This window comes from Hibiscus syriacus, unplaced genomic scaffold, assembly GCF_006381635.1.
Source record: "Hibiscus syriacus cultivar Baekdansim isolate YM2019G1 unplaced genomic scaffold, ASM638163v2 tig00110933_pilon, whole genome shotgun sequence".
Lineage (NCBI taxonomy): Eukaryota > Viridiplantae > Streptophyta > Magnoliopsida > Malvales > Malvaceae > Hibiscus > Hibiscus syriacus.
Window position 1 is genome coordinate 1,435,410 of NW_024062919.1, and position 24,963 is coordinate 1,460,372.

The 24,963-nt window shown below is 34.5% G+C and overlaps 1 protein-coding gene and 1 pseudogene across 2 annotated transcripts; both read left to right on the forward strand.

Annotated features, from left to right (window-relative positions):
- The first annotated feature begins 2,654 nt into the window (after positions 1–2,654).
- Positions 2,655–4,614, forward strand: LOC120147243 (F-box protein CPR1-like). 2 transcript variants are annotated; one of them, XR_005518274.1, is made up of 3 exons: positions 2,656–3,924; positions 4,060–4,169; positions 4,319–4,614. XR_005518274.1 is itself a non-coding variant. In XM_039160676.1 (2 exons), the coding sequence occupies exons 1-2, from the start codon at positions 2,747–2,749 to the stop codon at positions 4,097–4,099; spliced, it is 1,218 nt and encodes a 405-aa protein (XP_039016607.1). In that variant the 5' UTR covers positions 2,655–2,746; the 3' UTR covers positions 4,100–4,109. The 2 variants fall into 2 exon arrangements, 1 of the variants encoding a protein (XP_039016607.1); XM_039160676.1 differs by lacking the exon at positions 4,319–4,614 and having other exon boundaries at positions 2,655–3,924; positions 4,060–4,109.
- A 7,037-nt stretch (positions 4,615–11,651) lies between these two features.
- Positions 11,652–24,475, forward strand: LOC120147241 (annotated as a pseudogene).
- Positions 24,476–24,963: the final 488 nt, after the last annotated feature.

The window sequence follows — 24,963 nt, forward strand, 5'->3', positions numbered from 1 at the left end:
CCATTAAGAATGACGTCCAACATAAAAAGAATTCAGTAGCATTCATAAAATTCATTGTCTTTGTTGAACGAGACGTTTTACGAAATGATAAAGGAGTGGTGAGCGAACCAAACAATTTGGCATGTTGCTTCGTTACACAGTTCTGATTATATCGACAAACAACCTTTTACCAAAGAGGAGATCTAACAATACGTGATATATTTTACTGTATATATATATATATATATATATATATATATATATTAGGATTTGATTTAAATAAAAAATATATTTTAATTTATACATAATAATTCAAATTGAATAGAATCAAATCATTATTCAAATCAAAGCAATGGACATATCTAGACAATCATAGGGTTGTAAGTTATGGGCTTATTCTCCAAACTCATAAGGGGCTATCTACTGCCCAAATTTGGTAGTAGGCTTGTAAATTATGGGCTTATACTCCAAACTCACAATGGACAATGGACATATAAACATGACACGAACTTACAATGTTATTGTAAAAATTTTAAAAACATAAAATTATAAATTTTTGTAATGTAAAATTAAATCATCAATAAAAATATTTAAATTATACCAGAATTTAAAATTTTCAAAAATTATAATTACATCTCAATACCCTTCAATCCATTCCTAGTTAGAATCAATACTCACCGGCATCGTACCTTTCGATACTAATAAATCCTTTATTAAGCATCCACCAATTTTTGAAAAAGGAAACTTCTCCCAAGAAACTCTCGTCTTCCCCTTCATCTTTGTCATTTACTTCTAGTATAATGTAAAAATAAGCTTCTAACATTTATTAAAATAATCATTTTAATTCTTATTTTTTTCAGAGTATTATGGTCTCAACGTTTTATTTTGAGAAAAAAAGTCTCATGTATGGATGAAAATAATTAGTTATCAAACGGTTAATGTTCTAAAATGTTAACTTTTTTTACTTTAAATGAAACATTGAAGGTCAAAATGCTAAAAAAATACGAGCCAAATGACTATTCGACTAAATATTAAGAATCTTTTAAACTTAAAATGAAATATTGAGATCAAAATACTTTAAAATTAAAATAAGAGTCAAATTAACCATTTTAACAAACGTCAAAATTTAATTTTAACATTACATAAAAAAAAGGGAGAAGAAATATCCTACACTAGAATTTAAATATCTTAAGTCTTTTTAACTTTTTATATAATATATATCTTTAGAATCTCGACTACTTATCATAAAAGTTATTCAATATGTTTCTTTTAAGTTACCAAATATGTAGTTTTCTTTAACCTTAAAGTTATTTATGAGTCGACTGACATCATAGTTTGCTTTTTTTTTTTAAATATATTTCAAATTCAATATTTTAATTTTATAATATTATTAGTTAGTTATTAATCAATATAGTTAGCTTTTACAACAATAATTTTATAACTGATCAAGATTATGTTCATTTGTTATTCCGTTGATCTTCCTTGTTTTAGGCATTTGAATTGTATTTGGATACGCAATATGTGTTCATAGATAATTTTCTCACGATGTTTGGCTTTGATTTGCGTTTGTTAATGGTCTTTCAGTAGTTAAATCTCATGTTGTGGTTCATTTGTCGTAACGGTCAAATTTGTTCGTATCTATTTATTGTTTGAGTTTTTTGAATGAGTTTTTATATTATATTATATGGTCCTTATATGATCTTAAGTGGTTAATTTTTGTACTAATGATCATAAGAAAATATCATAATTATGTGTTTAGTTTATGATTTTAATCGTAAACTCTTATTATAATTTTAGATTTTTTCATTTCTTAATAAGATTAGTTCCTTCGAGTAAAAAAAATTATAATTTGCATGCTAATTTGTGAATTAGTTTTAGAATCAATAATCTTTAATTTAATTTCCGTAATTACAAGATATTATGATAATTTTTTTGAATTATGATAAAAATATTATTTAGTAAATGTGAATTTAATTTTTATTTATTAGCGGGACAGCAATGCTAGTTAATACTGAGATTATATGCTTCCAGAATTGCAAACCAAAACAAAAAAATATATATTTAAAAAAGATTTTATATTTATAGTAATAAAACTTTATTCTTTATTACTTAAAGTAATACGAATTTTATTCTTTAATATTTTTGAATTAGTTTTGTATTAAAAATAACAATTATATTTTTTTTAAAGATTGAAGTTAGTAAAATGTAATTATTTTTGAGAGATTGAAAATAAATTTAACTAAAATAATTAGGGAAGAAATAAAAGGGTAAACTGCATATTTAGTATATCAACTATCACTTTTATTCCATTTGGGTCACTTATCTTACATTTTGGTTTCAATTTAGTCTTCCGTTGTTAAAAAAAAATACAAAACTACTGAAGTGGCAGTTTTTAAAAATTTACAATAATAACGTGAACTTACGTTATGGTGACACATCATCATCACCGTTAATTTTTTAAGGTGAGTGACCAAAATAAAATCAAAACGTAATATTATGTATAATTTTAAAATATAAATAGTTAGATGAGCAAAATGGAATAAAAGTAATAGTTGAAGTACTAAATATGTGCTTTATCCAAAAACAATTTGCTAACTTTGATAAATTTTCCTTAAATTTTAAGGGATACAGTGGGACACGTCTTAATCTACAAAGCAGGCATCTTGTTGTTTTACCAATTGTCCAACCACTGTCGCCCCCTTCCACTCGCTTCTCGACTCAATCGATTCTTTCCTTTCCCCTCAAACAAACCCCCAAATCCCAAAAAATGTCTAAGCTTCCCATGGATGTAATCGGCGATATCTTCAATCGCCTCCCGGTGAAGTCACTGGTGCGTTTCAAGGCCTTGTCCAAGCCATGCTGTTCTCTAATCGACGACCCTGATTTCATCAAGGTCCAGCTGAGCCGTTCTGTCAACACCAGATCGAACCTCAACATCCTCCTCAAAGGTTTGCATCTTTATTCCGTGGAATTCGACTCCCTGAATAACTCCGTCCCTATCGATTATCCTCTGAGTAGCGGAGCTGGGACTGAAGCCTTTGGTTCGTGTAACGGAATCCTCGCATTCCGTCTCACGGATAAGAATCTCGCCTTGTATAATCCGTCGACGAGGCAGTTCCGTCGACTGCCCGTCTCGGAAATCGATCCCCCGCCTGGTGAATCTTGTAAATCTGGGTATATCTTTTATGGGTTCGGGCAGGATGTTAAAACTAATGACTATAAGGTCGTGAGAATGGCGAAGTTCAATAAAACTGATGATGAAGAGGATGAGAGCTTCTTTTTCGATTACGAGGTTAAGGTTTATAGTTTGAAGAATGACGCTTGGAGGAAAATCACTAAGCTTCCTTGTTATCTTCGGTTTATGTTTCAGTTCTTCTACCATTTGCTGCATCGACGAGGCTATGGTGTGTTAGCTGGTGGGGTTTTGCATTGGGTGATGCCGCCTCGAATCGAATTTGGAATGAGGAATAAGATTGTGGGTTTCGATCTCGGAACCGAGGAGTTCATTGAAGTGCCTCAACCAGATTGTGCTGACAAGAGCTATCTGTTGGATGTGGGTGTCTTGGAAGGACGCCTATGTGCTGTTTGTAATTACGATCAAGCGAAGATTGATGTTAGGGTTATGAAGGAATATGGGGTAAAAGAATCTTGGACTCCGTTGATTTCGGTTCAAACGACTCGAGCCATTAACACTTTAGCATTTCTCAAACCATTAGCTTATTCCAAGGAACTTGATAAGATTCTACTAGAGATCAATAGCCAAAAGTTTGTCTGGTACGATCTAGAAAAGAAGAAGATGCGGAGTGTGAAAATCGGTGGTAGTCCGGGTACATTTGGTGCTGAGGTTTATATAGGAAGCCTCGTTCAAATCGATGACCCGAAAAGGATTCAAATTGAGAAACAAAAAGAACAAGAGAAACTGAAGATCAAAAGTTGTAAGAAGAGGTAAATATGGTGGAACTCCCAACTTGTTCGAACCTTTCCTGAGTTTGTCTTTTGTTCAATTGACACTTTTGATTGCGGTTAAACACACAACGTCGACCGGTTTAATGCATAATAACGGTTCTTTTGTTTTTACAGGGATGATTTCCTTTCAAAAGGATTCAAATTGGTCTTATAATCAAAATCAAGAAAATACACATAGTATTAGCAAAGTACCAAGGAAGTTAAAGGACTTATTGTTTATACAGGTAACCAGCTCAGTTTTCTTTATTTAATGTATTTCACTGAAGGGTTTTGTATCTTTGTGTTATTTTCTGTGCTTAGTCTTCTGTTTGTTGACTTTTATATTCTTTTGGGACAAGAAGTTGACTTTAGTCTTTTTATAACCATGTTTTAGACAACCTTGAAGCTTTTGTTTGTCCTATCCTTCACTCACTGCTGATCTCCCGAAGGGTTGACTTGGGAAGTCTAACACAATTGACATATGAACTGGACTTATTACTTGGCAGAAAAGGCTTGGACAATTCTCTAACTTTTAAAATCATACTATGTCTTTGAAACATTCCATCAGCTTCTTTTGCAATTTTATAGAAAGGGTCAACTTGGGTCCATGTAGTCCTCATATGAGAATGTTGGTAGCTTTTATTGTGTGATACTTATAGAAATTTCAACATCTTCTTGATCTGTTGTTTTTAATTCCTGCATCTGGACTTGATGGTACATGTTTAAAGCTGAAACAGATTGAAAGAGACTATTGCTTCAAGCACAACCAGATGTCTTCTTCACTCTTGACACGAACGAAGCCCGCTATTTATCATTCTTAAAACACCTATTTCTATCACCATCTTGCTTGATGTTTAAATGATTGACATTTGTTCATGTTTTGTTATACTTTTGAGTTTTGAAGAGTTTGATTTCTTCCAAATGGATTTAGGTATTTTAGTAGAGAGTATTGATAGTAAGTAGGGAATTTAAATGAGACACTTGTGGTCGATTGTTATTCGAGTTTGATTTGTCACTCTGAGTTGAACTCAAGTTGAGCTTTTATTATACAAATGTATTTTTAATAATTTGATACTAATTTACGATTTTACAAGTTGAGGTCTAGCTCGAACTTGAGCAAGTATTTGATCTAGCTCGAGTTGAGCTTCGAGTACTTAGTTTTCTAAAATCAAGTTAGAACTCGAGTTTTACACTAATACTAGCTCAGTTTGATGACAGCTCTAGTAGTAAGTAGGGATGGCCATGGGTTGGGTTTTGGCCCATTCAAACTTGACCTGAAAATTAAACCCCTCAACTTGTACTTGATCTAACCTGAGTTTAGGAGGGTTTCACTTGACCTGAAACATACTCAATTTTTTATGTCAAAACCTATTCTTAATTTAATTATATATAGTTTAATTTTATTAGGTAAAATAAGGATTTAATTAAAAAAAATAAGATAGAAAGGGATGATATTGAAAGTATCCCTAATCCTAATTTTAATTCATCTTTTTTTGACAAATTCTAAAATTAATCTTAATATTCTAAAGCGGAGGGGCCAAAGAATACAGATGAGTAGTCCTATATGGGGGGGGGGGGGGAATGAACAGTTTGGTTAACCTATATATATACACTTATGAAATAGGACCAAGTAAGATATATATATATGAATACAATCTTCCCTTTGTTACAAATTCTACCCCAAGCAGTCGGCTTGGGGTACTTGGAAACTGCAACGAAGCCACTACGTAACTGCTTGAATATATAATATATTATAAAAATTTCAAATTTTAAAAAAGATAAATTATGTCTTTAGTACTAAACTATCAATTTTGATCTTAGGTAACTGCTTGAATATATAATATAATATAAATGCATAATTTATCCATTTTAAAATTATTTACAAATGACCCTACAAGATGATTTTATTTTTAGAGATTTTAGGTTCAAGCGTGATGTCTATAAGGAGTATGTAAGCATTCTTTTTTTTATTAAAGTAAAGATAATTACAATGTATTATTTGTTCTAAATATTATTCTCAACCATTTGACAATAAACGTTTAATCACCCTTGCAGTTACTGGTGCTCGACCCATGACCTCTAGGAATAACAACGATTTCTTTAATCACTGAGGTAAGTTAGTTCGTGCTATAATCATTTATTTTTAAATGACCGAGACTCTTTCAAATATATACAATCTTATAATCATCCTAGACTAATCAAATTATTTAAAAAAGTTATTTCAATCAAATCCTTAAAATATGGTTATAAGCTTAGGTGTTAAAGTATCATTTTCAGAAAAAAAAATATTTTTGAAATTTTTTAAAATGTATGAATTAAATTATACATATGTATGAATAATTTGAGTATGTTGTTTAAAAGATAATATCACAAAATTTAAGAGAATTATTTTTAACGTATTAAATCGAAACAGTTTGTGTAATAAATACACATAATTTTACATTTTAATATACTTCACGTTATATTTAAACTCATTTAATATTTAAATTAATTATTAAATTAATATGATATTAATATTTTGAGAATTTAATTATAACATTTAAAATTTTAAACTAACTCAAAGTTTAAATCATAATTTGAGAATGCAAGAAAAAATAACCCCAATATATAATTATATGTGGAGAGCTAAGTAAAGTTTTAAAATTGTTGGTCGTGTTCATCGATAATTGAGACTAACAAGTATATGATCGTGTTCAAATGAGTTGATGTAAATTAATGTTATTTGTTTAGTCAGTTCAATTGAATATAAAGAAACTGAAGATAGGACAATATAAACTGACATTTTATTTCATGTTTTATACTCCATCAAGATAACGAAAGATAAAAACATTATGACATGAGTTGTGTTAAGATTGTTTCGAATTACAAGCTTTTTATTTATCTTGAGTAGCAATAACATCTTATTTAGAGGTCAATTATGACTTGTAAAATCAAATATTATTTTATATATTGTCAATGTTAATTGAACATGTTAGATTAATATTTTTTAAGATTTTTTTTTATATTTAGTTGAATTTGAATTCCTTAAGGTGAATTTCCCGAAAAATCACCCTAACTTTTTTTATTCCCTATCAGGCACCGTTCAGATTTTATTTTCTGATCTAACACCCTTTGCAGAAAGGCGCGCTTCAGGGGGCGCGCCCTTATACTGATTTGGCGCCATGTGGGGTAAGGCGCCACTTGAACCGTGCCTTGTGAAATGTGTAAAAAACACAGGTATTAATTTTGTAAATATTTTTAAAATGATGCCTAATATATAATTAATTTATGTTAGAGTGATATTTGTGTAAAAACATTAACTTTATTTTTTTTGTGTTTGAAAAAAAAACTTTCTACATTAAAATTTTTAAATATTCTTTTGCAAATTATTTTATAATTCGATAAATTTTGATTTTTGCATGAAATTAAACAATACGTATAATATAGTATAGGAAAACTTTAAGGGTAAGTATTTTAAAATATGAATAATTTTGTAAAAGTTTTATAATTAATATTTCTTTTTCAAAATGATAATGATAATAAATATTTTATAATTTAAAAAATTGTAAATTTTATATATTTTTGAATTTTTTTACTTTATATTCTTTTTGTATTGAATTTTATTCACTTTTAATTCTTTTTTTTATTGCATTTTTATACTTTTAATTACAATTGATAGATCAAATGAATTATTATTCATTTTTTTAAAAATCAATAAAAATGCAATAAAAAATAATTAAAAGCGAATAAAATTCAATAAAAACGCCAACTTTATTGATTTATTTTTTGTGTGATGTTATTTTTTAACAGTTAATAATGTTTATTGACTTTTAATATTAATTGTTTAAAAATATTAAAATAAACTTTAAATTACAATTGATAGATCAAATGAATTATTATTCACTTTTTTTTAAATCAATAAAAATACAATAAAAAAGAATTAAAAGTGAATAAAATTCAATACAAAAAGAATATAAAGTTAATTTTTTTTCAAAAATATATAAAATATATAATTTTTAATATTATAAAATATTTATTATCATCATCATCATCATTTTGAAAAAGAAATACTAGTTATAAAACTTTTATAAAATTATTCATATTTTAAAACACTTACCTTCAAAGATTTCCTATACTAGATTATATGTATTGTGTAATTTCATGCAAAAATCAAAATTTGTCGAGTTATAAAATAATTTACAAAAGAATATTTAAAGATTTTAATATAGAAAGTTTTTTTTCACACAATAAATAAATAAATAAATAAAGTTGACATTTTTACACAAATATCACCCTAATAAAAATTAATTACATATTTGTCACAATTTCAAACATATTTACAAAATTAACATCCGATTTTTTACACGTTTAATAAGGCGCGCTTCAGGGACGCGTCTTACCCCCACATGGCGTAAGACGCGCCGTAGGGGCGCGCCTTTCTGCAAAGGGTGTTAGATCGGAAAATAAAGTCTAAACAGTGTCTGACATGGAATAAAAAAATTAGGGTGATTTTTCGGGAAATTCGCCATTATTTAATGGAACATGATTTAAATTATTATTAATTATTTTAAAAGAGTTTTAAATTAATAATAAATTAAGTTTTAAATTAATAATAAATTAAGTTATTATATATTTTAAAAAGGTATTTTAAATAAAAAATAACTTAATTTATTATTAATTTAAATTAAAGTTGGACTTAATCTAACCCTAATTAACTTATATATATACAAGAAATATTGTTTCGAGAAAATAGAGAACTAGCATTTCGATAATCGTTCTTCATTCATTTATCGTAGAGGGTGACCGTCTTTCAGAAATACAATACGTTTGGAGATTGAAAGTAAACTATAGACATCACGTAAGGATTGATGAACCAACAATTAAGGTAATCTCACAACTATTTTTATCGTAGTTAATATAATATGCATGAAATCCTAGGTATTTTCAAAGATATGTTTTAAACTTTATGTTACGTATTGTTTTCACGTTGACAAATGTCATCAATGCAACCATAGCATATTAAAATTCTAGGTCGAATAAAATAAAATGATAAAAAACAGAGAGGAAAAAAATGACAATTAGCAAAAAAAATAATAATTTTTATAATAATCCAAAATGACATCATTTTGAATATTAATATAATCACACTAATACGATGTTATTTTAGTCATGTCATCATATTGATGGAATTGATGTCCACATCAATACGCCGTTTAAGAGTTAAGGACTCAATGATATAATTAAACCTAAAATCAAAATACAAGGATAAAATCGTATTAATTTAGAGTTTTAACGATAAAATAAGGATTAAATTTAAAGCTAAGTGTTATAGAAAGAATTCAACCTAAAAATAAGATTAAAGAAATAAAGTTCAATAAAAATAGGGTAAAGTATAGTAATGGTCATTGAATTTTTCTAAAGTTTTCATTTAGGTACCCAACTTTTAAAACTTATAATACAATCCCCCAACATTTAGTTCGTTTGCAATATGGTCCCCACTATTTAGTCTGTTTGCAATATGGTCCCCGACCGTTTGACACCGTTACATTGTCGTTAGTATGTTTGCAATATGGTCACTGAACTTTTCAAGCGCTTGCATTTAGGTTCCCTAACTTTTAAAACTTGCAACACAGTCCTAAATTTCATTCTAAACCCCAAATTCCTTTTCGATCTCGAATTTCCTTTTTCGCTTCTCTCTTCTCATTTACAGCATAACTTTTCAGTCGGGGATGCATGAGAAATTCTAATTTAACTTTGAATTATGTGGAGGTGTTGACTTGAATAAGGGTCCATTGAGAGAAGACTCGACCAAGGGACTATCGGGACCATCAACGATTCAAGGTGTAATGTTAGATACAGGTCATCTCAGCTGAAGCATAGATGTTCGATGAAATGATAGTGAGAAAAAAAACGGGGTTAGAAATGCAGAGTTGAAAAATACTACTAAAATGAACTAAGTATCATTGTTGAAAGTCACCAATAAAGCTAGAATTATTTTGTATAAATGGCATATAACAATTTCTTCGTTTAATCCTTGTGCTTAAAGATTTTTCCAATAGATGATCAAATATAATGAAATTCCAAACAGTGCATTGACCTCTCGTTTGGTTTTTATTCTTCAATTTTCCGCCATGTAAAATTGTAAACCCAAGCAGTGCTATGTCTTTCAGTTTTTTATTTGCAACGAAAAAATGGAGGAAGAATTGTTGGAACGCCGATTGCGTTTATTTCTTAGTCTCTCATCTCACTTGCAATAAGGTATTTATTTTCTCTTTTGGGCTATCAGGATGTAAGCTTTTCCTCTTTCACACTTTCTCATTTTCAGCTCGCATTGTGTGTTTTTTGTTGAAATTTTTATGTTTCTGGAACTGCATGTCAATGATCTGGATATTCAGTGTTAGTTTTGAACCAAAACAATCTAATTTTATTTCTTTCTTCTTAATCAAAACTTTTAGTACTCCTTATGAAATATATTCAGTCCATCAGAATATAAGTGAAATAAAGTCCTAGGCTAATTTTTTTTTTATATTCTTGTTTGGTTTTTCTTTAAATCAGGGAATTGGTTGTGAGTATCAACATAGTGAAATCGTCAGGCTCAATCCGAGAGACTGCTGGTACTAGTTTACTGGGAATTGTATTGACCCGACCCGTGGTTTTCGGCTTCATGTGAGCTCGTATTCTTTTTAATAAGTTCATGTTGATTATGAGACTAATATATCGTGAACAAATTATTTTTTTACATGTTTTGGAAATTTTACAATTGAATTGTATTGAATTATAGCTTTAGAAGACAATTCTACATGCACGCAACTCGAAAGGCATCATGACAGGGTAGTATATTTGGAGCAGCTACTTGACCCTATCATGATGCATTTCGAGTTGCGAAAGAGACTGAGAGGTTAATGCGCTGTTTGAGATTTCATTATATTTGATCATCTATTGGAAAAATCTTTAAGCACAAGGATTAAACGAAGAAATTATTATATGCCATTTATACAAAAATAATTCTAGCTTTATTGGTGACTTTCAACAATTATACTTAGTTCATCTTAGTAGTATTTGTCAACTATGCATTTCTAACCCCGTTTTTTTCTCACTATCATTTCATCGAACATCTATGTTTCACCTGAGATGACATGTATCTAACATTACACCTTGAATCGTTGATGGTCCCGATAGTCCCTTGGTCGAGTCTTCTCTCAATGGACCCTTATTCAAGTTAACACCTCTACATAATTCAAAGTTAGATTAGAATTTCCCATGCATCCCCGACTGAAAAGTTATGCTGGAAATGAGAAGAGAGAAGAGAAAAAGGAAATTTGAGATCGAAAAGGAATTTGGGGTTTATAATGAAATTTAAGACTGTGTAGCAAGTTTTAAAAGTTGGGGGACTTAAATGCAAGCGCCTGAAAAGTTCAGTGAACGTATTGCAAACTTAGTAACGGTAGTGTAACGGTGTCAAACGATCGGGGACCATATTACAAACAAACTAAATGTTGAGGGATCATATTGCAAATGAACAAAATATTAGGGGACTTTATTGAAAGTTTTAAAAGTTTAGAGACCTAAATGAATATTTTAGAAAAGTTTAGTGACCGTTACTAAACTTTACCCTAAAAAATAATAGCGTAAAATTACAGCTCTGCAGCTTAGGTGATGACGGCTGTACGTAAGCAAAGTGTTATAGGCGAGACGAGGGAGACGATCATTGGCATTCAATTTATTTCTCTTTTAAACTCATTCATTCACTCTCTTAAAGGGTTTTTCAATTTTTCATCTCTTTTGATTTTAAGGGTTTCTTTTTCTTTGTTTCGATTAAAATTTTATATATTTCTCTATCTATGTATTCTCCCCTACCGTAGCAGGCTGGGGGCTTCCATCGTCCAATGTCTCTAACCTCCAACGGCCACGATCACCATCGCCTCTCTTCCAAACGCAAGTTCGACGATTACGCCTTTACTTTCGATGACGACCTGGAAGACGCCGAGGAGTGTCCTTTAGTCCCCGTCAGGATGCGAAAAGATGATCATACCCATCAAGGCCCACACCCAATCACGGCCGTTCATCACTCGTCTAAAGCTCCGGCTTCTTCCTCATCCGTTGCCTCCGTCGTCGATTCCCGCCCTTCTTCCTCCTCCGATGTTATCTTTTCTTACTCCGCCGCATGCTCATCCTCCCGCTTCCAATTCTTCGTACGGATGATCTCCGAGGGTAAAACGATCGTCGTCCAGGCTAATTCGGAGGACACGGTGAAATCCCTCCACCAGAAGATTCAGGTTATGACCGGAATTCCGGTGATAGAGCAGCGGTTAATATATGGCAGGAAACAGCTCCAGTGGGAACAATCCCTAGCTGATTGCGCCATCCAAAACGATGCCGGACTACAACTGGTTGGTCGTATGCGGTCGACGGACCACCCGCAAACCTGGCAGGTCATGGACGATATGATCTCCCTTATTTGCCGCCTTTGCCGATGGTAAATAGTCCCTTCCTCGACGAAACACATTAAAGATTGCTTGATTAACTTTTTCACAATTACTGCGAAGGACAATAACGACTCAGCTCCCGCTCACTTGCAGATATTTATGGCATCTTCAGCTCCTGCCGCTTTGGTAATGCTTTATATGTCTCCAACTAATAGTAATAAGCAGTGTGCTGATGCTTCAATACGACACTTCTTAACTTCATGTAGGAGTGCATTGTCAAAACATTTGTATTCTTATTGTGCACCTATAGTACTAGAGTTCTGCAAGTTACTAAGGAAAGCTGTTAACGAGGATAATTTGTACGAGTCATGCCGCAGTGCACTTGGGGTGTTGTTGGAGAGTTTTGGCACTTTCAGGGGTTTAAATCTGCCGGAGGTTAAAGGGTTGATTGCCTTGCAAGACATTTTCCCCTTTGTTAGTGAGTTAGCTGATAAGCTATCTAAGGACTTGCAATCTATTGTGCATTCTATTGGGGGACCGTTGTCGAGTGAAGTAAGGGATTTCACTGCATTCTTGAACCCTTTGCGGTCAACCATTCTTGAGCAAGTGGGGTACCGGATTCCCATATCAGTTGTGTGGAAAAAGGAGGATCGCAACAATCCTTCCTATGGGGAGGCAATTGAGTTTCTTCATGCTATATTTAGTGATTTGTTGGCTAAAATGGAAAGATGTCTTACTAGAATGGGGGAAAGCCTTGCTGCGGGGGGGAAGCAGTGCGGGTGAATTTCTTCATACAGAGGGGTGGTCTCAGTATCTTGCCATTTTAAAGGAACCGAGTGGCATCTCAAAACTTTATGTGGGCGCTGAAGAGCAGTTTTGGATGGTTTTGAGGAATAGTAAATCTTCATTGTGTGCCTTAATCATTAAGTTTGCAAAGCGAAATGATGATAACAGGTGGCTACTTGAGCACAAGGATGTCACTGATTTTGAATGCAGGAGGCATTTGGCCATGATGATGTTTCCTGATGTAAAAGAAGATTATGCGGAATTACATGAGATGCTCATTGACAGTATTTTCCTAATCCTGGTAAGTTTTCTCTAACTTGCAAACTTTTTTTTTACTTCCCATACTGCCTCAAGATAATATGTTTCTTTGTCCTTGTTGTGCAAGAGAGGTATTTTCTTTCAAAGTTTGTTGTGAAAGATGAAATAGTTATAAGTAATAATTCTTATGTTATGAATGCAGTTATTAGATTCGTTCAAAATTTGTGTTTTTAGCCGTTTGACTTAAACAGTGTTAAGGGCACAAGGCACATTCTAGGCTCTAGAACCCTTGCTTTAGGTCCAAGGTGCAAAAATAGTGCTAGCCTAAGTGAAGTTGATGTGGTTTAAGGGTGAAAACAACAGTGAATCAATAGAATTAGTCTGAACAAACAAGGAAGAAATAAGATGGAACTTTAGAAAACTTAGGTTTAAGAAAACCTCTAAGTTTCTTTCTATTAGTTCAAGAAAATAATAAGAAAACCGTGGCTGTAAATGTTTTACAACTTATTCATACTAGGGTTATTAATAAAGTTATAATCCTATCCGTAGATTTAAACTTTAAAGATAACTAATAACCCTAGCCCTAGATTGAAACCCTAAGATACCTTAAAATCTTACCCATCCATAATGTCTTATAAATTTATAATTAATAAATATTACTGAAGTAAAAATAATATAAAATAATTAAAGTTTCTATGCAAGAAGTAAAACAGAACATATATATATATATATATATATATATATGAAATTTTGTGTGCGATATTTAAGCTTAAGATATATAATAAACTCTATAAAGTGTGGTCTTGTTTATCTACAAAACATGCAATTTTCTTGGTTAGTATTCTCTTATGATTAATGCTTGTTGTCGAATGCTGAAATATTGTGAACTGTAGAGTTCGATGCTATCCCTTTCTTACCACTAAAGGCATTTCTATGTAAAAAGTGAAAAATAAAAGAAATTAAACTGAACTTCAATCTTGCAAGCTTTTTTATGCTTTTGCCTTATAAAAATGGAGACCTGGGCACATTAGGTTTGTGTCTGATCAAATGAGCTTCGCCTGATAGGTTTTAAAGTGCTTTTGTTATCTAGTTCTAAGGTGCAGGCATGCCTAGGCGCACACCTTGACAACACTTGGGCAGATTTGAGTTTGCAACGGCTTGATATGGAGAAATGAAGACTTATTTCTGCTCACTTTTAACTTTTTTCTGTGTATGTGTTCCCTTGTTTTGGTTATAAATAGAGTTAACTACAACATACACCCCAAACTATGACACTCGTTTTAAATTGGTCTCCAACCTTTAAAATGTCCCAATTCAGCCGAATCAGCCCTAAAACATAGCTTCCCATCCATGAGCCTGTCTTGATTAATTTCTTCTTTATCATTACTTGAACTACTTTATAAGAAAATATTGCAACATTTTTATTCTAAGATTACTAATGTTGAGATTTAAATTTCAAATGTTTTTAGTGTCACTTACTAAAATTGCTTTTATAAATCAACCGGAGAAAAGCCTGATTCAGTCCAGACATATTTTTATTAAAACTAAAACAAGATCTTTAGGTAATCAAATTCGTACTTTTAAATTGATTCCATAACCCAAACACGATGATTCAACTCTATGGTTTCATTTATTTAACAAGCTGTTATCGAGTGGCTATATTTTTTTCTTCCATTTCCTTTTTCTTTTCAAGTATATGTCAAATCAAAGTTTCCATGGCCATTGCAGTGATCCAAGTTGCATGTTTTTCAAGTATATGTCAAATCAACGGGGAGTTTTCTAGCTTTGTGTTTGGGTTTTCAAACCTTTACAGAAAGTTTTTTTCTAATAATACTGAACATAAACATTTGAAAGTAATATGATTGCACGACCTGAGAAAACTATGAGTGAGAAAGTTAGTGAGAGAGTGTGTGTGGAGCCGAGAGGCAATGGTTCTCCTGGCAGAGGTAGAGCAGAACCTGGTGGAGGATCGTGGGTAACATTCATAGATAATCTTAGTAGGAGAGTGCATAGAAGTGTTTTATGGGATCGCTTTAGTCTCCATGGCAAGGTGGTTAAGGTGTTCATTCCATTTGTTAATAGAAGACCTAATTATAAGGATAAAACGTTTGCCTTTGTGCACTTTGCAAGTAAGGAGGATTTGCTTAATGCAATGAGTAAGATGAACAATGTTATGGTAGATGGGAGGAGAATAGTGGTATCGACTGCGAAATATCAGAAGAGTAGTTTTTCAGGGAACCTTAAAGCGTAACAGTGTAGCTGGGTCTGGAGATGCAGGTGTGGAGGTTTCTAAAAGGAAAAGTCCATTATGTCAAGATGTTGATGTTGGGAAGAAGGAGCTATTGAATAAGTTCCATGATGGTAGAACATATAAGGATACGGTAGTGGTTGTGAGAAAAGTTGTGGGTCGGCCAGTATCCAACTCTGGAGATAAGAGGGAGGTGAAGAAGCCTTTGGAAGTCTTCATTCCAATGGAGGAGAGAACACGGCTGAGATCGTCTTTAATAGGTATTTGTAAAGCGATTTTTGAAGTTGAGTTTGTTCAGAGGGCTTTAAGAAGTGAAGGAATCAATGTCAAGGTGGTAAGGTGGGGCTATGCAAAAAAAGCATGTTTGATAGTCTTTCGGTCCGTGGAGGAGAAAGATGCAGCGGTGGAAAACAAGTGGGAGGTATTGTCCTTTTGGTTCGAAAGGCTGGAGCTTGTTTTGGAAGAGAAGTGTGTCCCATTACCTTATTGTGCAGTTTCCATGATAGGAGTCCCATTAAATTGTTGGTCAGTTTCATTCTTTACAAGTTTAGCATCGAGATGGGGCAAAGTAATGAAGATCCAGGAGCATATTGCTCAAAGAGTGGATTGCAGGGTGGCTCATATGTTGTTAAGGGTTGAGAACCCGTTTGATATCCCGTCTCATGTCACCATTAACACTTATGGAAGGTCTTTTATTATTAAGATTAAAGTGGAAGGCAGTGAGGATTTCTTTCCTGTGATAGAAGATGATGTTGATGAAGAGGGTTCTGTGGAGGGAACAGCTGATCCATGGGAGGAGACCTCGTCGGAAGAGAATCAAGGGGATGATCGGGAGGGTCTGCAGGAGCAGTTGAATTTTAAAAAGTTGGCAGATACTCATAACAGGGTTGAAGTATGGGTTAGGAATGCTACAAATGGGGGTGACACGTTTATCGATGGAAATTTGAAAGAAAATACAGAAGTCAACAATATCTTAGATGCTGACTTTTGTTCTGAGGGGACAATACTAGGTGAGGTTCACAGTCAGTTGCAAGTGTCAGGGTTTTTTTTTCTGAAGGTGCAAAGCATGGGAGGTGATATCTCGGGACAAGATAAAGTGGACAAAGAAGATGGGCTCAATTCCAGCATGGGGAAGAGAGAGGTGTTTGGGCCTGACCAGGGAAGTCCAAGATCAAATAGAAAAGGGGTTAAGTCTGTAGATTTAATTAATTGTATACAAGATGATTCTGCTCTACAGAACGAGTCTGTTTCAGTGGCCCAACGACGTCCTAGTGGGAGGAGTGCTTCAGTCAGTAAAGCTGAAAGAGGTTTCTATAAGAATGTGTATGCTAGGAGGTGGGAAGTTAAAAGTTGCAGTGGTAAGGGGTCTGATTTTGTTACAGAAAAGGAGAACCAGGGGAGGACAGAAGCTTTGGAATGTTGGAATGTCTCTAAATTGTTGGGGGTTAAATTTAAAGTAGGTGAGACAGATTTCTTGACCAAAGTAGGTCCTATGGTGATGGAGAGAGATGAATGATGGTCGGTAGTAGGAACATGGATTTAAGGTTATGGTATGTTTATGATGGTTGAATGGTCTATAATGTGTTGGAATGTTAGGGGTTTGGGTAGGAGGGTGAAAGCTCGAGCAATAAGGAGGTTTATAGAGGAGAAAAAGCTTACAATTTTATTTTTACAAGAATCTAAACTGGAAGTTGTAAGTCCTTTGTTAGTAAGGAAAATGGGAGGTTAAATTCTAACTGGTTCAGTAATAGTTCCTGTTGTAGGTTATGCTGGTGGTTTAATAACTATGGAATCAAAAGGAATTTGTGGTGAAGGAAGAAGTTATCCATAGTAGATTTGTGGCAATAAAGGGGTTGATGGAAGGAGTACAAGGAAGAATCTGTTGTTTTATTAATGTCTACGGTCCGAGTGTTGATGCATATAAGGAGCAGTTTTTTAGGGAGTTATCATCCTTTTTGGAATAGCTTCAGTGCCCAGTGTGTTTAGGAGGAGACTTCAATGCAGTATTATCCCAGGAAGAGAAAGATGGAGGAGCAGTGAATCCGGTATCCATGAATTGTTTCAGAGATTTTGTTAGTCAGGCGAATTTGATTGATTTTCCGTTATTTGGAGGTCGTTTTACGTGGTGTAATAATAGAGAAGTTCCCACTTATGAGAGGTTGGATCGATTTTTGGTTGATCAGGCATATTTTTGGTCTTTTCCAAAATTAAGCCAAACTTTGCATCCAAGGTCTGTCTCCGATCATAATATCATTTTGTTGGAGAATAAGGAATGTAATTGGGGGACGAAACCATTTCGGTTGTTTAATTATGTGTTAGAAGAAGATGGGTTTAATGAGTTGATGAAAACGGAGTTGTCAAAATTCTGCAAAGGGGCGAATCCGATGTCCATCTCTAAAGTACTTAATCGGGTGAAAGATGTGGCAAAGAGGTGGTCGATGAGGGATTATCTTCAATTGCCAGGAAAAATCAGAATGCTGGAGAGAGGAATTCAGGATTTGGAAATGGATTTGCAACAAGGACTTCCCATGGTGTCTATGCAATCTATTATTGAAGCAAAAAGAGAATTATGGGAGCTACAAAAAAAAAAAGAATAATCCATTTGGATTTAAAAGTCTAGAATAAAGTGGAGATTGGAAGGAGATAAGAACACTAGATTTTTCCATCATAGTGCGACAGTTAGAGGGAGGATAAATTGTATTAAATCTCTTAAAGTTGGCAATATAGTCACAGAGGATCCCGAATTTATTAAAGCCTCTGTGGTGGAGTTCTTCAAGGGGTTGTTTAATGAAAGGAATGCTTTGGAGGTTGAAGACTTAAATCTGGATTTTCTTACACTATCAGAATGGCAGTGTCTAGCATTGGAGAAGCCATTTTCGGAAGAGGAAGTAAGGGATGTTATCGTTCATTCGGATAGTAATAAAGCTTCGGGACCGGATGGTCTAAATTTAGGTTTCTTTAAGAAATTCTGGACCTTTTTTGAAGGACGATGTAATGCTATTTTTTAAAGATTTCTATGAGGGGAAGGAGTGGGGCTCGGAGGTAAATCATTCCTTTATTTCTCTCATTCCTAAGAAGGCTAATCCGGAGGGGTTGGAAGACTTTAGGCCAATTAGCCTTGTCGGAGGGCTATATAAAATTTTATCAAAGGTCTTAGCTAGAAGATTGAGCTTGTGTATTGATGATATAATGAGTCCGTCTCAATTTGCTTTCATTCCAGGAAGGAATATTTTGGACTGCTCGTTTATAGCAAATGAAAGCATTGACTTTTGGAGGAAGAAAGGGTTGAAGGGACTAGTTTTTAAAGTGGACTTCAAGAGAGCCTACGATTCAGTTGATTGGGATATTTTGATGAAAGTTATGAGAAAAATGGGGTTTGGTGAAAAGTGGAGGTCATGGATGTATCAATGTATGTCTTCAGCATCAATTTCGGTTCTAGTAAACGGGTCACCAACAGAGAAATTTCACACAACGAGGGGTTTGAGATAGGGTTGTTCGTTATCGCCTTTGCTGTTTAATTTGGCCGGTGAGTTACTGCATTTTTTGCTAACCAAAGCAGTTGACATGTGACTGTTTTCAGGTTTCGATCTAGGTGTTCAAGATAGGGTATTTAAGCTTTCGCATCTGCAATTTGCGGATGATCTTATAATTTTCAGTAAAGGCTCTTCTCATGATTTGAGGAATGTTAGAGGAGTGTTATTAATTTATGAGTTACTGGTGGGGCTGAAGATTAATCTTGTTAAGAGCATAATTTATGGTATCAATGTTGAGGATGGGGTGTTAGCTACTTGGGCTAATGATATTGGCTGTTCGATAGGCTATTTCCTATCAGAGTATCTAGGTTTACCCTTGGGGTACAAGAGAAATTTAGCTGCTATGTGGGAGCCAATAGTGAAGAGATTTCATGCTAGGTTGAGTGGTTGGATGTCTAATTCCCTATCGCTTGCTGGAAGGGTGGTGTTGGTTAAATCAGTGTTGTGCTCGCTACCCATTTATTTTCTTTCCATTTTCAAAATTCCAGTTGTTGTGCTAAAGAAACTTAATTCTATCATGGCTTCTTTTTTGTGGGGCGGGTGTGGCGGATAAAAAAAATATTCATTGCTTAAATTGGAATGCGGTTAGTAAACCAAAAAATTTGGGGGGTCTAGGGGTCCCAAATTTATCACTCTTGAACAGAGCATTATTGGGGAAATGGGTATGGAAGCTTGCATCAGAGAAAGAGTCCTGGTGGAAGAGGGTGGTATGTGGTGTATATGACATGGATCCGAAATGCATTATGATGGGGAATTCGTGGCCAGCCCGTGCATCATGGATTTGGAGAGTTGTGGTTAAAATTTCTTTACCGATGACGGTTTTGGGGATTGTATTAGGAAGAATTTGCGTTTGAAGACAGAAAAGGGAAATTCTGTGCAGTTCTGGAACGATGTATGGTTGGGCGAAGTACCTTTGAACCTAGACTCTATGTTCTTTCCAGTAACAAATCGGGTAAAGTGATGGAGTTTAGGGTGAATAATGGTGCTGGTTGGGTGTGAGACATTCAAATGAGGCAAAATTTGGCGGATTGGGAGGTAGACCTGCTGCTGCAGTTGATTTCTATGTTGAATAATATTTCTATATCTCCATGTGAGGAAGACTGTTGGTTTTGGGCAGGAAATGGAGAGGGTTGTTTTTCAGCTAAATCTTGTATCAACATTTTCTTTGAACAAGATGGTTTTCAGCAAAAGGAGATCTGGGAGAGGCACATTTGGGTAGGGATTGCTCCTCCACGGGTGGAGACATTTGTTTGACAAGTTGCTCATCACAGAGTAGCGATTAAGGAGGAATTACTGAAGCGAGGTGTGGCAGGGATTGACGATCCTTTATGTTCTTTGTGTGGTAGGGAAATGGAATCAGTTAGCCATCTCTTTTTGCATTGTGAGGTAGTATGGGGTTTGTGATCCAGATTTTTGAATATTTGGAATTTGGCCTTTGTGATTCCAAAGAATATCAATGATTTTTTTATTTGTGGGATGATTTACTTCCGAACTCTTTGATTTGGAAATTTATTCCAAGGGCGTTGATGTGGTCAGTGTGAAAATGTAGAAACGGGGTTATTTTTCAGAAAGTTAAGTTGGATGTGTTGGACTGTTTTTATTGTTCGTTTTAGAATAACTTCCTGGTTTGTAGCAAAGTTCAAAGATGTTCATATCCCTTTAGACTCACTAGTGAGTGATCTAAAACTTGTTGACTTGGTGGGAAGACAGGGTAATGGTAACTCTATACCAATTTGCTGGGTTCCTCCTCCGGATGGGTTTTTAAAACTTAATGTTGATGGAGCGATGGCAAAGGGTTGGGAGAAAGGAGGTATTGGTGGACTGATTCGGGACAGCAAAGGTATGGTGCTTCAATGTTTTTCAGAAAGAGTTGGGGGTGGTCCTCCTATCTTGGCAGAATTATTGGCGATTAAGAGGGGGTTATGTATTCTGGAAGATTTAAGTTTTGTTCTTAATAAGAGGTTTATTTTTGAATCAGATTCAAGCAATGCTCTGAAATGGATAAATAGTCCGGGTTCATGCACTCCTATGTTTCAATTATTGGTGAAGGACATAGTTTCTCTTATGGCAGGGAAGGATATCATTATCAGGCACATTTTGAGGGCTGCAAATTGGGAAGCTAACAAATTAGCTAAAGATGGGATAGGGTGATGTTATGGTTTCTGTCTGTTTCGGTTGAGGTGTACAAAATTTACTTCCTTGGTTGTAATTACTGGTGGTGTTAGCAGATGTTCAGGGTCTGCCTTGGTTGTAATATTATTTTATCTAATAAATTTTTAGGCACTCTTTTCCTCCTTTCTTTCTCCTTCATGTTACTTTCATAACATGGAGGGTGAAAAAGGGATTTTTAATGAGGCCTAATCTTCTATCAAAAAAAAAATAATACCGAACATAAAACAGACTATATGCCTGCTTGTGCTTCTGGTTGCACCAAAGCTGCAATCGCAAGCGATGCTGTTGTAAATGTCACTTCTCCTACAGGTTCCCCACATGTCATTGATGCCAACAGATCAGTCACTAGGTTCCTTCACACAGAACATGGATCACATTCACCTCCCAGTCACGCTACAACAGTGCCCTTTCGTTTATAATCCGGACAGCTTCCACACTATCAGTCTCCACCTCAACCTTCTTAAACCCAGCCACCATGCATGCTCCAACACGTCGTGCACAGCCCATAACTCTGCCGTGACCACTGAGCAATTACCTAAGCTTCTAGATAACCCAAAAATCCATTCGCCATGATCAGCTCGAATGACATCTCCCTTTGCTGTGGCACCATCGCTGCCCCACTTCCCTGTCTGAATTAGCCTTGACCCATCCAAACGGCGTCCTTTTCCACACTACCAACCCTCTAACTGGAGTAGCATATAAAGAGTCATTCACCAACCCAACTGTCTTCTCCCTCAATATCTTCTCTTTCAAACGAAGGCTGCAGTCCAATATGCTATCCATCTCCATTCTATACAAAATAGTCATCGAATAAGCACTTATTTCTACTTAACCATAGATTCCCGCAAATGACTGAAAACAGGTACCCCAATCCTTCTCATCAATCCCAAACAAGCTTGGTTGTCATAGAAATGTTGCTGCCATTTGTTAACTTTCCTTTACAGGTTTTGCTTTGTTTATTTTAACTTCTCATCTCAACTAATATATTTTTTTTGATAAGAAGTGGATGCCTCGTTAAAAAAAACCCTTCATGATTAAAGGATCGCCAATAGGTGCTCCTTAATCAGCTGAAGGAGGAAAAGAGTGCCACAAAATTCATTAATAACTAAAAAGTTACATAATGTTAGAAAAAACGGCCAAAACCCCCCTTACAATGAACAACCCGAAACACTCAAACAAACATCCTAAACAAAACATAAAACTAACCAATACCAGCCTTAGCTAAGGTATCAACCTCTATATTAGCTGTTCTAGCAACCCATCTAATCACACCCTCCATTTCTCTTAACTGAGTAGCAATGTCCTTCACTACATTAACATAAACAAAAGGACAACTATCTAAATTCATAACCCATTCCACTGCTAGTTTACTATCAGTTTCAACAATCAAACGATTGTTGGACCTCTGAAGAAGAGAATGGAAGAAAATTAAACCCTTTTTAATGGCTTTAAGCTCTATCAAAGTAGGAGGACCTGAACCAGAAGCCTCTTGGAAAGAACTCATCAACGTAACAACCTCATCTCTTAATAAACTGCCTATACCGTTTTTTCGCCAATCACCACTCAAAGCTACATCCACATTCAATTTTAGAAAGCCCTTTGGAGTAGGAAGCCAAGGCACAATATTTAGAATCGAATTCCTGGATGAAGAGCATAAATCTCCAATAGAGGGATCAGTAATGAGAGAGTCCTTAGAAATAGATGCATCCTTAAGTATTTAAAAATAAACATCAGCAATGATGTGGCACATAATTGTTTTATTAACGTGTTTATTAACAGAGGGATCTGATTGATTTACATTGATAGTATGGGGTTGAAGTTGGTACGTTTTAAAGTTTGGGGAGCACTTAAAAATGAGAGTCATAGTTTGGGGATGACTGGGGCATGTAACTCTTGTAAAATTCAGGTAGTAGAAGTGGGAATTTCTGGAGGGACTGCCTTTGCGTCTAGTACTGGTTGTATCAGGTGTGCCGGCTATGTCATGATTGAAACTCTTCTTAAAGTTACATGTCATCACTATTAAATATAGACACCAGGCAACAGAGAATGTGATTATAATGGGAAGCAATTGAAGGGGTGAGAGAGAGAGGCAACATGAAAAGGACTAACATACAAAGTAAGGATTTGAATCTGGTGGAAAAGGAGAATTGTGAGACGTAAATTAAGATGAAAATATTTTATGCTTATTGAGATTTCTTTAATTCTTGATTATCATTCATTATCAAACATGTTTTCTTTTCCATTGGATATGGATGATTAATCAACTTCAAGACATTGATTAAATTTTTTGGCATTGCTTCTGAAACCTAGTTATGCTTGTTGCTTCTTGCTTGTTTGAGAATATTTATATAACAGTATTCCCTTTTAAATGTCCCCTTATTAGTAGTAGTAGCATGAAAGCGTTGTCTGTAAAAATGTTATGATACCTTACGAGCTGTGTGAGCTTCCTTCTTATGCTGCCCCTGCCGGGGTATATGTTGCTTGTGTGTTTTCTTCTGTATGCAGCATCTAGGGTGGATCCTTTGCACCTTGAGTATTTCAGATTTGCTGGCCGTGTGATTGCATTGGCGTTGATGCATAAAGTGCAAGTTGGTGTTGTCTTTGATCGTGTATTTTTCCGACAACTGGCTGGAATGCATATATCATTGGAAGATATACAAGAGGCAGATCCATGCTTGTATATCAGCTGCAAGAAGATTCTGGAGATGGATGCTGAGTTTATTGATTCGGATGTTTTAGGACTGACATTTGTCAGAGGGGTTGAGGAGTTAGGATCCAGGAAAGTTGTTGAGCTTTGTGATGATGGGAAAAACATTGTTGTAAATAGCAGGAATAGGCAGGAATATGTTAATCTTCTTATTCGGGACCGCTTTGTAACATCTATTTCTGAACAGGTAGATCAATTTTCCCAAGGCTTTGGCCATATTCTTTCTAACTCTAGGCTCCAGAAGTTCTTTTTTCAAAGTTTAAAACTTGAGGACCTTGATTGGATGCTATATGGAAGCGAAAGTCCTATTTGTGTTGAAGACTGGAAGGCACATACAGAGTACAACGGCTACTCAGAAAATGATACTCAAATAACCTGGTTCTGGGAGGTACGGACACACAAGATTGTATTTAATCATGTTAAGGTCTTGGTATTATTTTTTTAATGGAAAAGAAAAGAAGAGAGAATCAGTTTCTTTCTATTTGTTTTTCATACTCCTCACCACATAACTGTAGTCTTGTTATAAGAACAGAGATCTCATGGATCAAGGATGAATATAGCTTAAAACACACAGGATTGTATTAAATCATGCTAAGGTCTTGATATATACACACATATGTATAGTATATTTACATTTATATTGATATGCTCCTTATCACATATTTCTAGTCTTGTTTTAAAAACAGGGATCCTTTGGAACAAGGGTGAATATATCTTAAATTAAAGATACATTGGCAATAATGATATAACTAGTTAGAATATTGCATCTCCACCCTTTACATCTGCACTGCCTTTTCGATGGCTTGATTTGTCGCAACTCAATCTGGGTCTGCGTATTGTCAGTAGATTCTTACATCTTGTAGTTAATAATCTGAACTGATCTAGAATAGTGGTTGCGAAACAATAATGTTCTCAAATTTTATGAGCCGA

What these genes read in the sequence shown, in the direction of transcription:
- LOC120147243 (XM_039160676.1), top strand. Translation starts at nt 2,747, where the DNA reads ATGTCTAAGCTTCCCATGGATGTAATCGGCGATATCTTCAATCGCCTC. An exon ending in ATCAAAAGTTGTAAGAAGAG is followed by an intron (nt 3,925 to 4,059) that starts GTAAATATGGTG and finishes TTGTTTTTACAG; the next exon opens with GGATGATTTCCTTTCAAAAG.